This window comes from Labrus bergylta, chromosome 8 (genome assembly GCF_963930695.1).
Source record: "Labrus bergylta chromosome 8, fLabBer1.1, whole genome shotgun sequence".
NCBI classification, from domain to species: Eukaryota; Metazoa; Chordata; class Actinopteri; order Labriformes; family Labridae; genus Labrus; species Labrus bergylta.
Window position 1 is genome coordinate 10,174,597 of NC_089202.1, and position 14,747 is coordinate 10,189,343.

The following is a 14,747-nucleotide window of genomic DNA, read 5'->3' on the forward strand; positions in this document are numbered from 1 at the left end:
GGTGCACCAGCTTTTTATCAAGCTCTGTTATATAAGATAAACTGTATAGGTCTTGGGTAGTCTATTAAAATTATCAAACGGTTTAAAATATTATATTCATTTGGATGCATGTATGTTTTCTCTGTCTTTCCATTTCAGTCGGGATTATGGGGACAAAAGGGAGGAGCTAAGACAAGCTAGAGAAGAAAGGTGAGCTTCTTTATTTTTTTCACGGTTATAATGCTGCAGTTGTGAAAGTAGATCAAACAACTGGCGGCTTTTGAATGCTTTGAGATCCTATTTTAAATCGATAGCAGATGTGAAGTCGCTAGCACCCAGCCTGAGGCTGAATTATAGGTGTTGGAGCCCCTTTAGGCCTGCTCACCATTAAGACGTTCCAAAGTTAACAGGACAAGTGTGTAATGGGGTTTCGGCATGCATGAGCACCAAGACTGTGTGAGAGTGTGAGCATATTTTACAGCTCATTCGTTGCCCGCACACTTTTCTCTTCATTAAATCGAAATGTATTTCATTCAATTTTAAAAACTATTTCACAATTTAAAAAAGAACAGCTGACATGACAGATTTTTTCCCATAATTACCCAGAAAAAAATGATGCCCATTGTTCACAAAATCCTAATATTTCAAAAATTAAAAAACTTTTTAATTTTTCCAGTTTTGAAGGTCTTTTACAGACTGATGATGGGATTAATGTCTGTATGTTTAAAAATATGAGGAAAACGACATTTCACAACCCTCTCATTGACATGTTTACATGAATGAATGAATGAATTTGCCATAAAAAACCCAATACAAACAAACATTTACAGGACAGCACATAAGAACACATAAAAACACACTTACATTCATCTGATCCCACATTTTTCAAAATATCTAATCCAAGAGTTTAGTTGTTAATATCTTTTTCAGATCTGCATGGATCGAAACCAGAGTGTGTAGACATCTGAAGCCACATTCTTTAATTACAGGTACAAAGCCGTGGAGAGGTTAGCCGCAGAAGAGTTTGAGCGAGAGCGGCCCAGAGTGACAACAAGAGGGCGGACAGAGATCACTTTGTGTTTGAGTCCCATGCCTGCAAACCGCTCAGTGTCCCGCTCCGTTACGCCTTCGTCTATTGTCTCACAGGAAGACACTGTCACTACTGCACTCCAGACATCAGGTAAATGGTGTTTAGTTATCATTAGTGGATGAAGTTGGATGAACATGAATGGACTTTTTATGTAGGCCTGCCTGGGTATCTGGTGAGACAATGCTGCACTGTCTCACACTCATTAAAGGTTTGTGAAAATAATTATTGCAAAAAATAGACCTAGCTGCATTACTGTTGAACAGTTGAAACACTTGTGAAATACTTATAGCATAGCCACCATGGTGTCTTCTTAGGTTTGGGAACTAATGTTGTAAAGCTTTGAATACAGTATTTTAGCTGCCCCCATGTTTGTTTGTTTGGAGCCAGAAATGACCATATATGGAAGACACTGGAGGTATGCATGAAGTCAACCTCTGCAGGTCTTTAGAAAGAATGCAGGTTTAAAGTTCTTCACACTGGTTTTGAAATCAATAGACTTTCTGTCCGCTTCTTTGATTTAGTCTGTGGTGTGTTTGCTTGCCTGATGATTGTGAGACAGGGTCTGAAAGGTTTATCACAAAGATCTACATTTCTTACTTTGAAATGTTTTATAAGAGGTTCTGATTTAACAGCCTCTGTGATCATTTTTTCAATGGCTGCAATCAAAAAATATGTTTTCTTCCAAAGTAAGAGTTTATTTTACTGAAGTGTTGATATTGAACACTTCAAAATTAGATTCAATCTTCGGGATAATTTTCTCACATAGTCTCTCACAGCCATTAATGTGGGATTTATAACACATGTTTGCTCAAAGAGAATTTGATAACTGCTTTATGATTTATTGAAGTTTGAAAATGTTTGTTTTGAGCTTCGACAATCTCATAATGAAAATATGAATATGTACAGAATCAGTTTAAAGCTGTTGTAATAATGAACCAGAATCATTTTGAAGTACTTTAAAGTAAGTCCTTTTAAATTCCTCTTCAAGGAACAGAATCCATCTCAGAGCCAAACCTTGACACAGAGACCAGGACTAAAAGTCCAGCACCAGAGTTAACAGCATCACAGACTTCCCCGACATCTCCCTCTGAGCCGGACAAGCAACAGACTGAGACAGAGTCGTCTGCAGAGACAGAGGATGCTGCTGAGTCTGAACAGAATGCTGTGGCAGTGCCGGCGTCAGATGAACATTCAGGCATGCAGAAAGAAGAGAAACAGGAGCTGGAGGAAGAGGACCAGAGTGTGGCTGAGGTGGCAGTAGAAGAGCACGTAGAAGTAGCAGAAGTAGAGAATGTAGCAGAAGCTGAAGAGCCAAATGTGGAGGTGAATGTAGAGTTAGAGGAGGTGTTTGAGAAGGAGCAATCGACAGAAAGGGATGTAAAAGAGAGTGTACTACTGAGCGAGAAGGAGAGACAGAACGAGGAAGTGAATGAAAAAGACAACTGTTCTGCGTCCAGCATCTCCTCCACTAGCAGCACTCTGGAGAGGGAGGAGCGGGAGGAGAAACTCACCAATTACAATGAAGCAGGTATGGTGGATTGACTTTATTCAGTTTCTTTGTTTATCAACTGTATCTCTCTTGATTTAAAAAAAAATGTTTCCACATTTACAGGCCAGTGGACCCAGTGCATTAAAGACGCAGACGTGAATGACCAGTGCAACAAACTAATCAACAGCAAGCGCTTCATGCTGGACATGCTCTACGCTCAGAAGGCAAACGGCAACGATGAAGAGAATGTAGACGAAGCGGATAAAGACATGTGTAAATGTGAGAAGGAGACAGAGGCCAGTGACTCCTCTGTGGCCAGCTTGGCCAGCAGAATTTCCACACTGGAGGCTCACCGGCAGGCGCGAGAGGAGAATGTGAAGAGAATGGAGGTTGGACATTTGGACAACCAGGGCAGTGTCCGAGCGGTGGCCGAGAAGTTTGGAGATTTAGTGAAAAGCCTGACGTCTTCTCCGGAGGTTGAGGCCTCAAAAGAGCAGCAGCAGTCCGACAAATCGTCGCTGGCCCCGTCATTACCCCCAAAGAAAGAGTCGGACTACATCTGGGACCAGCTGATGGCCACACCCAGAGAGCTGCGGATTAAAGAGATGGACTTCACTGACCTGAGGGATGAGGATGATATGGATATTTTAGATATAGACAGTGTGATGGGATCAGGTGACCTGATACAACCACCTCCGCCACCTGCCCTGCCACCACCCCCACCCCTATTCGGATGCCCCCCTCCTCCACCCATCCTTGGCAAAATGATGCCCCCACCCCCGCCATTCATGGCCCCTATTCCGCCGCCCTCCCCTCAGCTGAGTCGAGGGGAGGTTCCTCTCTTCCAAAAGAAGAAGAAGACAATCCGTCTCTTCTGGAACGAGGTGCGTCCAATGGACTGGCAGTGCAAGAGCCATAAATTATGTAAGGAGTCCCTCTGGTCCAAACTGGAGCCTGTGAAACTGGACACATCCAAGCTGGAGCAGCTGTTTGAGTCCAAATCCAAAGAGCTGCCTGTCACAAAGGTAACTTAGTGTTGTACTGTTTCCTGCTTTCAAGCACCATATGAGACAGGATTATTTGTGGGAGAGGGGATGAGCTTGATAAAACTTGTCTCCCAGGTTGTCTCCAATTTGAGGATACATAGGGCAATATCAGCATTTAAAATGGGGTTAATACATCTCAAAATTAATGAGAGGGTTGGGACCACCACTCTACTCAAGCTTAAAGGAGCAATATGTACAATGTCAGATATCTACTGAATTAAATCATAAAATGACCTCACTACATCATCAGACATTAGGGAAACATTCTATGTTGAAGTGCTGACATCTCTGACAACAATGCAGCGGCCAGTTTGACATCCTCCTTAGTTTCCATTCCAGTTGGGAATGGTTTGTTTTTGTTTTGACCAGAGAAGGTCAGTGGTTTTAAGCAACCTGCATGCACATCAACTTCAGGGAGGGGGAGACAGCTCAGTTATGTTTTCAGTGCCTTTGTATGTTGTCTTCAGGATTTGGCCCAAACAAAGCTTGATTTGATGAAGAGTTGTGGAAACGTGAAGCACTGGCCAAAAGAAGAACCCGAATCATTTTGGTTCGACATGGATCCAACTCACAAACAAGCGTTAATATTGGTTACTCCAACTAGAACACCAAAGACTAAGTAGTTGTAGATCTGATTCAATAACAAGTCAAACTTCTCCAATGCAAACATACTTTACATCTGTGTGTAATAACAAGCTGTTCTTTTTATTATGTAGTTGCATTCTGAACATCTGGTTTAAGTTATTTTCTGATCATCACAATTGTAAGACTTTCAAACCTTTCAAATCTTTAAGGACATAATAAATGCCAGGCTTAGATGATAATGCTTCAGCTCGACACAACCTGGTTATGGCATGATTTATAAAGTGTTTTTGTATCCAGGCCGAGACTTCTGCAGGTTTGCATTTCATCAATTAGTGTCAGTCATGCATCAGAGAGGAAACAAAGTTTACACAATAATATCTTGTGTTTGTAAGTAAATACATGTAACCCAGAGGAAAACTATATCCATGTCTTCAGTAGCACAGTACTAAAGATCATTACCAGTTGTACATAGTTAGAAAACCTATCACACTATCATCATCCTCCAGCAAAAATATTCCATTTCATTACGTCAGTTTAATCTTCTCTTGTCCGTTGATCATTCTGGCTGGATTTGTGATGATGTTTTGTTTCTGTTACAGAAAGCAGCTGTTGATGGCAAACGACAAGAAATCATAGTCCTGGATTCAAAACGCAGCAATGCTATAAATATTGGTTTGACTGTTTTACCTCCTCCACGCACAATAAAGACCGCGATCCTCAACTTTGATGAGTACGCACTGAACAAGGAAGGCATCGAGGTAAGCTTTTTTTTACAGAGATTCTCTAACTGACCGCATATTATAATCACTGCCTCGACCATCAGATTCAACCCACTCAGGCTGACTGGGTCCAAAACAAACGTGGTTTCATAAACGATATTTACTCAGCACATGAAAAATACTCTGGGAGATTTCCCAAAACAAGAGAGATTGAACTCATCCAAATAGGAAAGCCCAACAATGTTGACATAACATGTTATTTTCTGTCTGGATGACTATTTTCATGTAATCAATCACAGCAATGAGTAAAGGTTAGCTAGATGTGCATATTTCCAGCTAATTTCAAAAAGCACTCTTTAGACTTCTGAAGGACTTCTTTCTTATCAGCAGATAAAGATTAATGGAGCATCATCCTTCTTATATAACCGCTGATTCTCAGAGCTTCACCTTGAGTTCATTTTCAGCAGAGAGAGGTATTCCTCTCCACCTTTCGTCTCTGGAGATATTTACAGCCAGACAATAAAAGGGGAATATAAGTTCACCTGTCACACAAGTTTGTGGAAACAATTGGAAACATCACAGACAAACAGAGCTGGGAATGTCAGAATCACGTTGTTTCCCCCTCCCCTCCCCCCTCCCCTGTGATAAACTCACTGACATATCGTGACAAAGTTGTACTCAGGCACTGAAAAACTTTTCTTGATGAATGACTCGATAAGTAAGTTTCTTCTTTTTTTCGTCTTGTTTCTTCCTCCCCTTCCCAGAAAATCCTGACAATGATCCCCACAGAGGAGGAGAAGCAGAGGATCCAGGAGGCTCAGCTGGTCAACCCTGATGTTCCCTTGGGCAACGCTGAACAGTTCCTCCTCACCCTCTCCTCCATCACTGAGCTGTCTGCTCGCCTGCAGCTGTGGGCTTTCAAGATGGACTACGAGCTTATTGAGAAAGTGGGATACTCTTCTGTTCACATGCAACATGCAGACATCACACCTTAGGAAGTTATATAAGTTTACATTTTTAAAAAAATAAAAAATCTTTGCAATGAATGTGCACATGTGGAAATATGGATATTTGAAATTCACATCAGATAAACTTTTGTAACATGTATTGGCTGGTAAAGGTCAATACCACTCTTGTGCCTGAAGTTTCAATATACAATACAAAACAATCTGCTTCCTCACACTTTGAAATGTCTCCAAAACAAAGATTCTGGATTTTGAACTTTTTTTTTGGGCCAGCTTTTGGCTTTAGGGAAACCATAAGGTTTAACAAATAACTGTGACATAAAAAAATTTTTTACGTGCAGAAAAGCGCTGGCTGTGAGGCCTTTTGACATAGTGTGTAAATGTGTCTATTTTATATTTTAATTTACTTAAACCCTGGCTTTCTAAGTAGAGAAGAAGAATGAAATGAATAAGAGGAAACAGGTGCAGGCAAAGCCAGATGACTTTCTTCTTGACTGCATTTCATGCTTTTTTAGGAAGTGGCAGAGCCTCTGCAGGACCTGAAGGAAGGGATGGACCAGCTCGAAAAAAACAAAACACTCCGCTACATCTTGACCACATTGCTGGCGATCGGCAACTTCCTCAACAGCACAAATGTGAGTCACTCTCAAGACATACAAGGCTTGGAGTAGAGGATCCCCCCCCCCTTTTTTTTTTACATCCTCTGTGTCTTTTACTCACTTTCTCCATTTCCTCCCACACTACCCCCTCCTCCTCCTCCTCCTCCTCCTCCTCCTCCTCCTCCTCCTCCTCCTCTTCCCCATTCTCCCCCGCCAACATATTTATTTGGCAGGGATAACAGTGGACTCTCTATGTGTAGAAGAATGTGCTGGCCAAAAGTGTGCAGCAGACACTGTCCTTCTACAGTCAAATCGCTTGTCGGGGCTTCTGCTGAACCTGGCTCCATCTCTCTGTCTGAGACTGTGTGTTTCCTGATAGTTTGTGTTTGTCCTGCAACTTGTGTGTCGACTTGCATCTGTGTGTCTGTTTTCTCTTACATCTCACTTGTAGACTCTCCGTGGCCTCGCGTGTGCCTTTGTGTTCCTGCATCTGTGTAAATGTCTGCATGTATGAATGGACCTCTGAGACATGAGAGCCAAAAAATGCAAAAGGGAAACACAATTTATCAAAATCAAAACAAGCAGTTCCCGTAAATAATGGCTGCATTTAGATTTTGCAGTAAGCCATTTAAAACTGGCAGAAGAACAAGGAGATCCTGTCGGGATTGTGTCTTTCATGATGTGTTCCTGCTCTTAAAGCTCGGTTGTGGTGATGGGGAACAATCGGTCGGTTCTGAAGCAGATTGTGGTTTCTGATAATCCCCAGCCTAATGAAACTACACATCTACTCTGAGGACTCCTTTGAGCCGGTCCCGCTTCTTTCTGACCTTGCCAAAAAGGAAATTCACTGCAATTTGTCCCCTTTTGATTTTTAATTCCAGACAGTTGTTTCTGTCCCACATTGTGACTGTGTTCTTGTGTGTTCATGCATCTCTAGGCTAAAGGCTTTGAGCTGAGTTACTTGGAAAAAGTTCCAGAGGTAAAGGACACGGTTCACAAGCAGTCCCTGCTGCACCACGCCTGCGCCATCGTGGTCGAGAAGTTTCCAGAAAGCACTGACCTCTACTCTGAGATAGGAGCTGTAACGCGATTAACAAAGGTGTGCCTTTGAAAAAACTCCACAGCATGTTTATCATTATTAAAGCTGAGCTGTAAATACCAATGTCATTTTCACTGAAGCCAATGTTGAACAGTCTGTGTGGGATATTGTTTTCAGGTGGACTTTGACCAGCTTCAAGACAATCTGGCCCAGATGGAGCGACGGTGCAAAGCATCATGGGATCATCTCAAAGTCATTGCCAAACATGAGATGAAACCAGCATTGAAACAAAAATTGTCCGACTTCCTGAAGGACTGTGCAGAGAGAATCATTATTCTGAAGATTGTACATCGAAGGATTATCAACAGGTCAGTTCAGTTGTTGATCAAAGACTTCATGTTGGATTACGTTAAAGCTCCTGTAAAGAATTTTCAACTGGCTATAATAAGTAGATTCTGCCGACAGGGGTATCTCAATCAATACTACAATGACAAAGATGACGTCGAGGCTAGCGGGGATTGTCATAAAATTCTACATATTGCACATTTAAGGTGTAAGGTGTCCGTTTGTAGAGATTTACAGCACACTGAAGATACAGGCTGATTTTCCACGGCAAAGCTTCACAATGAGCGATACATTTGGACTGTTGGAAAACACACAAACAGAATAAAAGTGCAAAGAGATTAGAGGAACTGCTTTGTCCACAGGGGGCGCCAAAATAAATGTTGTGTTAATTTATGAAGACTTTCTTTCCCTTTTGCCACGTTTCATCTTTATTTCCAACCAACGGATCTATTTACAGTAATGTTATGTTCCCCCACACATCTGCAGGTTTCATGCCTTTCTGCTGTTCCTGGGACATCCGATATATGCGGTACGTGAGGTCAGCATTCATCGCTTTAGCAAGATCTTGAGTGAATTTGCCCTGGAGTATCGCACAACAAGAGAGCGCGTGCTACAACAGAAACAAAAGAGGGCCAACCACCGTGAGAGGAACAAGACCAGAGGAAAAATGATAACAGATGTAAGTGCTCTTCAGCGCGAGTAAGATTCTCCATTTCCTGATCTTCGTCTTTGTTTAGTTTAAGGACTTTCTCAATCTTCTGACACAATATGATCACTCCCTGGACACTGGTTATATCTTTAATCTGGTTAGAGCACCAAACGGAGCTGTTTCTGGAAAACAGCATAGATTTGTAATGACATCAGGAGAGTTCCTCGGTATCCACATGTCTAGATTTCTGTGACAACAAACAGTGAAGTGTTTTTAGTGTATCGCATTCTGTCGCTGCAGCAGGCTCAGAAAGGCCAGAGCAAACACCTCCCTGCATGATTAAAATCCTGTTAAAACCCTAAGGAGCCGGCTGCTCAGAGCGGGCTCCTGCTCAGGCCTTGGCAGGGGCCCCTCTCTCTTCAAAGGGACCCTAATTCAATCACTGTGTGAAAATTCAAACCTTTGGATGTCCCTGAAGGAGAAACAAAAGGGGCCAACAGCGCAGACACACTCATACAAAGATGTTCAGTCAAAGATGCTGCTCTGTCTCGAAACTTGCTAGCAGCTAGCATTGCCCCAGTAAATCGCAAATAAAAAAACATGGAGTCTTTTTGTATGAATTAAACAAACAAGATAAAACATATCAACTAATGACTTACAGAGGAGAAATAACTTTTTTTTACCTTTGGATTGAACCAGGCTAGCCGGGTCCCCCTGCTTCCAGTCCAGATGCAAAGTTAGGCTAACCAGAGTCAGTTTTTTATAATTATTAATTAATTATTTCACTATTACTCCTAATGTTTTCAACTCAAATATCACAAACAACATGACACAAAAGACTTTACTTTGCTGAATATGTTCGCTTTGTAAATATTTTACCTTCATACCTGCAATATTTTATATTTATATTTACAACACACCTTTTGGCATTCTTGTCCTTTGTCTCTGTAGAGTGAGGATGACGATGATGGTGAGGTAGGGGGTAACTTGGTTTGCAAACAAGGTGCATGTGAGCTTTGTGTTGACTAATATTCCACAAGAATGTGATGGCGTAACTTTGAACAATGACTGTTGTGTTAATGAGGATTAACAAAGGGCTGGTCATCAGTTAGACTGACAGATTCTGTGTGTGTGCGTGTGTGCGTGTGTGTGTGTGTGTGTGTGTGTGTGTGTGTGTGTGTGTGTGACCTACATGAATGAGGAAGCTTGAGGGTGACAACAAGAATAGAAAAAAGGTGACTGCATGATGTTTGCTGGAGTGCTGACAAGATCTGGGTGGGACAAGTATCACAGCTACTTCCTGGAACAAATAACTGGACCCAAAGCAGATATTTTTAACCTGTCTTCTCTGCATTGTTGCAAGAAACCATCTAAGTGTGCGTGTGTGTGTCGGGGGGGGGGGACACTTCTTAAATGGATATGTGGGAGCTGAACCTCTGAATTAACAAACTGTTCTTTTTTTTATGCATGAAAGTGAACGTGCTGTGTCATTAGTAAAGATTAACCTGTACAACACGTTTGATAAGAATCTTTTACTCATGGTTACATGGTTCACTTACACCACACAAGTACCAGAGCAGTAACGACTGTAAACTCATTGCATATAAACATTATGCTCAGGTTGAGAAGATCGCTGGCTGTTATAAGGCCATACTTGTGTTATCAAGGGTTTATAAATGTGGTTTTAATATTGGCAGTCAGTTTTTTGTTGGACCAGCAACTGAAAAGACAAATAGTTAACATCGGAAGACACATCAGGCCATGTTTCAAGTTAAAACAAGTTAGAGCAACCAATTTGAAGCTAACATGGGAAGCAAATGAAGCAAATTCCTTTCGTCTAAAAACTTGAATGTAAGGTTTAAGCCAGTTCCTTGCTAATATTCAGATTAACTGGTATGAAGCTAACTGCTTGCAACATTTGCAGTTGCCTGACTGAAGTCTGCAAGTTGTAAAATATGTTGTTTGAACTTGTTGCTCAATCAGGAAGCAGTAAAATGAGAATGATCCGTCAGATTCTCTACATTTATATGTTCTACAGCTCGGAACACAACAGTGAGACAATGTAATGTTAAGTTTCCCACCCTGAGCGTGGAGGCAGAGACAAATATGCCACAGTGTGAATTTGGTCAGTTGAGTTTTACTGTCTCCTGCTAATAAAACATCTGATATTCTAATCCTGTCCCCCTCCCCTCCTCCAGAGTGGAAAATTTGGCAGTGCCGCATCAGAGGCGCAGGAGAGCCAGCCTCAGGGGATCCAGTACGCTGAAGATGCAGCTGAACATGAGAACATGAAGGCTGTGCTAAAGAGCGGTGTGCTGGGAGGAGAAAGCGGGGCGTCCACGGTGCCCGGCCTACGAACACGCACCAGAGCCAGCAGCACCAGAGGTCTGTCTCACAACATGCAACATGTTTAGTAATAAACCTCAACTTAACTCTGTATTTGTAACATCAATAATCAAATATACTGATATTTGAATCCTTAGGTGTCTTAGCTTTGATATTTGCTGAGACTGGTATTATCAGACATGCTAGCTGTCTGTCTGACAGGTTAACAAAGGTAATACTTGTTTAGAGTGGAACATTTACACAAACATTTTGACAGAATACCATAAATATCTTGCCATAAAGAAAACTACTTTTGGGCTTCATGACAACATGGCCACTAGGGGGAAATCGTCTATTAGTTTAATATGTCAAGGGGTAATATTGTGAAAAATCCAGTTTGACAGTGTTTTTGAACATAAATTTGGGTAACCTGAGTGTCTACTGATCCACAAAATGTGAAATAAACACTTACAGTTCTTTGTTTGTGGTCTGCATAAGTCTTACAACACAGAGAAAAATGCTTAGTTTCAAATTTGCTCTCCTTGTGACATCACAGTGGGATTCTGGTTAAAAAAAAGAAAATACCCTCCCCTTCCCTGGTATCTCAACCCATGGACTCCACCTCCAGCCTAGAGCAAAACTTTTGCGCAGGTCTGCCAGTTTTATTCTCGCTACAGAGGAGTGATGTCTATCGAGAAAACTCAGGGGGGGCTCATTGTAATTAAAGAGACACACACACCAAAACGGAGCGTTCTGCAAGATCTGGTTTATACAGGGTCACAAACCTCCTCTGGTGCTTGATTCATGTTATATTTTGAACAAAGCACAGCACACATGTTTCATTTAGACCACAGGGGACTGTTTGAAAAGGTTGAAAAGGTGTATAATATGTCCTCTTTAAATAAAACGTGTGTGCAAGTTAATAAAATGCACAGGCAATTTTTAAATCAGGTTGGCAAAATACTAATAATGTGCATGCAGATGACTAAATCAAATACACCTTTAATTAACACACATGCAAGTTAATAAAACATGCGCGGACATTATAAAACAGCTGCACAGAAAAGAAAGCCAGGTGTGTTTTAAAATACAAAGCCTATCCATGTCACCTCCCTGGCTCAGTAAATATGCCTGTTGCTTTTTTTCTAGGGCGTGTTCCCCCATGGTGCTCTGCCAGTGATGACCCGGTGAACTGCACAGACGACACAGCTGACGAGATCATGGAGAGGATCGTGAGGTCAGCCACTCAGGGGCCCAGCACCCGGACCCAACCTCGGGAGAGGAGACGATCACGAGCCAACCGAAAGTCATGTGAGTCAACAAATGGCCTGATATGTGGTCACATGCAGAGAAATCAGCCGCATGTCAAACACTGTAAATGCACCAACCAGAACTCATCAACATTGTGTCATTCTCCTCCCCCTTCCTCCTTATTTTCTCCTTCCTGTCTGCACAGTGAGAAGGACACTGAAGAACGGTTTGACAACAGAGGAGGCAAACGCACTCGGCTTGTCCAGCGGTTCAGAGATGCAGGTGTGAGCTGGACAGAAAGACATCTGAAAGCCTGTTCACTGCCCCTCAAATGCCCATACCCAACCCGGCAACCCGCTCCGCTCTGGCTTGGCTCTTAAATCCTCCTAGCTTTAATGAGTTGACTTTGTAGTCATGTGTTCTGCATGATTCCAGTGCTTCCTGAAGAGTGGATAAAACGGGGAGCTGCGTTCAAAACCACCTGGCTTTGCTTTTGCTGGATAAACATCAATGAAGTGCATCCACAAGCCTAAATCACAATCGCTCTATGAACACAGCATTGCTACAATAAAAAGTGTGTTTTTTTAAGGGTAAGGGCATCAAAAGGGGTAGTCAGGGTTAGTATGATCTAGCCTCTGTGGCCTTGACTGAATCCAAAGGGCTTGAAGTGTGAAACAGACACTAAACTCTCTGCTGTTTGGGTTCAGAGTCAGTCCTGCAGCTTCAGCGACACATTGAATTGAAAACTGTACATCTATTGAATAGATGGCTTTATGCAGAGGGGTTTTCTGTTTAATACTACTGTTGTAGTTGTGTGTTTCTTTTCATTTTTTCTCAAGAAGGTGCTCAAATAAGGAACAATTGCACTGGATGTAAAAGTTGGATATCAATGGAATGTGAAATCCTTCGACACTGATGAACCACTCCAACATCTAAAAATATACTCAACAGTTTTAACCAGCGAATAAAAGGTAGCACAGTTTTTAATGTCTATTTTAAGTGGGCAGACTCCAGGCAGTTGTGTTTGAAGCTTTGTCAAATGTCCAATTGTATAAGAAGGAAAATATCACATTCAGTTTCAGTAAGACTGGTGACAGGAGTTCAGATTCATACTCATCACGCAAACATTTTCAGCTTAAACAAACACACACACGTTGCATCATGTGACCTATTCTCACAATTTAAAGGAGGGCAGGAGCGGTTTTAAAGAAGAGCAACCTTCATTTAGTTTAGTGGTTTAATTTTCTATAGACTATGAGCTGCACATGTCAGAGTGCCTTTAAAGACAGATATTTATTAAGACGTTTTCAGGGACAAATGGAGAAAATGTTACTACAGGTGTGCTGTCTGTGAGGGGGTGAGAAGATCATCATTGAAGCGCTGTGATTTGTTTTAAAACAGTGTTTTTAAAACTTGTCCCGGGAAAAGGTTTTCTGACAACATAGGGATTTGGGTGTGCACATTAGCTGTGTCCAGGTGCCTTACTGCAGAGTATGAACATGCATCTGTTCCACTGTAGTGGAGATCAACGTGTAATAAGAGTTGAACATTGACAAATGACTCTGTAGTTCAGCCGGCATCACTGGAGATCTCTGTCATTAACTAAACATATGGAGTACTTTTACTTTGAATCCAAACTATGAATGTGAACATCAGGGGTTACAGGATAATAAATAACAAGGGTGCACATAAAATCTTCACTATTTATCTATTTAAAAACATCTCTATTGAAGTGGATTAGAAGGAGCCCAAAGTTTTAACTTGTTGATCGTGTACATCCGTTTGAGAACAATTAATGAGCTCATTTTGCTATCAAGTCATTTGGAATGGCCTTAGCTAACATAACATGCATTACTTCAGTTCATGTCAAGGTTTATGTATCCACTTGCAAGTTTTCACTGTGATGGAAACATAGCCATTGATTGAAGCTAGCGCAGCACCATGATAAAGCTTCAGAAATCCCGACCAGCAGTCCATTTGTTGTTTTGCTTAGAATCGACTGAAAACCTCTTCAGCACCTTAGACACTCAGTGTGTAGCATGCAGCTTAGTAGTTATAGTGGGGGAGGAGCTCATCGTGTTTTGTTTGTACTGACTTTAGTCATAAACAAGACAGAGTGTATGTGTTATTTAGGAGAAGGCTGTAAAATGATGTTTCTGTCATGACATTGTTATTTGTGTTCTTTGTTTTGCTCCATGTGTAGGATAGTGTATTATAGACTAAAAGCAGTATTATTCTAAATATAATTTAAGAAAACCAGGCCATGCATTGTTGGAAAAGGTGGGACTTCCACTTGATACAAAGGAGGGTTCACTGCTGAGCTGTAAGGTTAGTGTGCGTGTTATTAATCCTTTTGAGTCCACAGACTGTAACATGAACATGGAGAAACACGCAGTGATTAACGTCACCGCTCGCCTGTGAACCCCTAAGAAGCCTTTGAATTCATTGCACTCAACATTTTCTTGTCTTTGATTTAAAACAAGAACACCACACACAAACACATTGCTGCCTGTGCCATAACATCACTGTGGAACCTGGACACAAGTGCTACACAACCAAGGCTTCTACTGCAACTGTGCCCCACGGCAAAAACGATGTAACATCTACAATAAAAAGGCTCATTAAAATAACCTTCGTCGTGTTTCAAATGTGTCTTATTACTCGAA

The 14,747-nt window shown here is 41.6% G+C and overlaps 1 protein-coding gene across 3 annotated transcripts in view; it reads left to right on the top strand.

The window, feature by feature from the left end:
- fhod3b (formin homology 2 domain containing 3b) overlaps positions 1-14,711 on the top strand; it is an 86,007-nt gene extending 71,296 nt beyond the window's left edge. For 2 of the 3 annotated variants that reach the window (XM_029277967.2, XM_065957997.1), the window contains 14 exons: positions 139-189; positions 969-1,159; positions 2,058-2,597; positions 2,682-3,583; positions 4,789-4,947; positions 5,673-5,855; positions 6,389-6,508; positions 7,410-7,571; positions 7,689-7,879; positions 8,343-8,535; positions 9,457-9,480; positions 10,704-10,890; positions 11,980-12,141; positions 12,287-14,711. In XM_029277967.2, coding sequence (XP_029133800.2) covers positions 139-189; positions 969-1,159; positions 2,058-2,597; positions 2,682-3,583; positions 4,789-4,947; positions 5,673-5,855; positions 6,389-6,508; positions 7,410-7,571; positions 7,689-7,879; positions 8,343-8,535; positions 9,457-9,480; positions 10,704-10,890; positions 11,980-12,141; positions 12,287-12,369 — 3,148 coding nt within the window. In that variant the 3' untranslated portion in view covers positions 12,370-14,711. The remainder of the gene's footprint in view (positions 1-138; positions 190-968; positions 1,160-2,057; positions 2,598-2,681; positions 3,584-4,788; positions 4,948-5,672; positions 5,856-6,388; positions 6,509-7,409; positions 7,572-7,688; positions 7,880-8,342; positions 8,536-9,456; positions 9,481-10,703; positions 10,891-11,979; positions 12,142-12,286) is intronic. The other variant, XM_065957996.1, reaches the window with a different exon arrangement.
- The last annotated feature ends 36 nt before the right edge of the window (positions 14,712-14,747 follow it).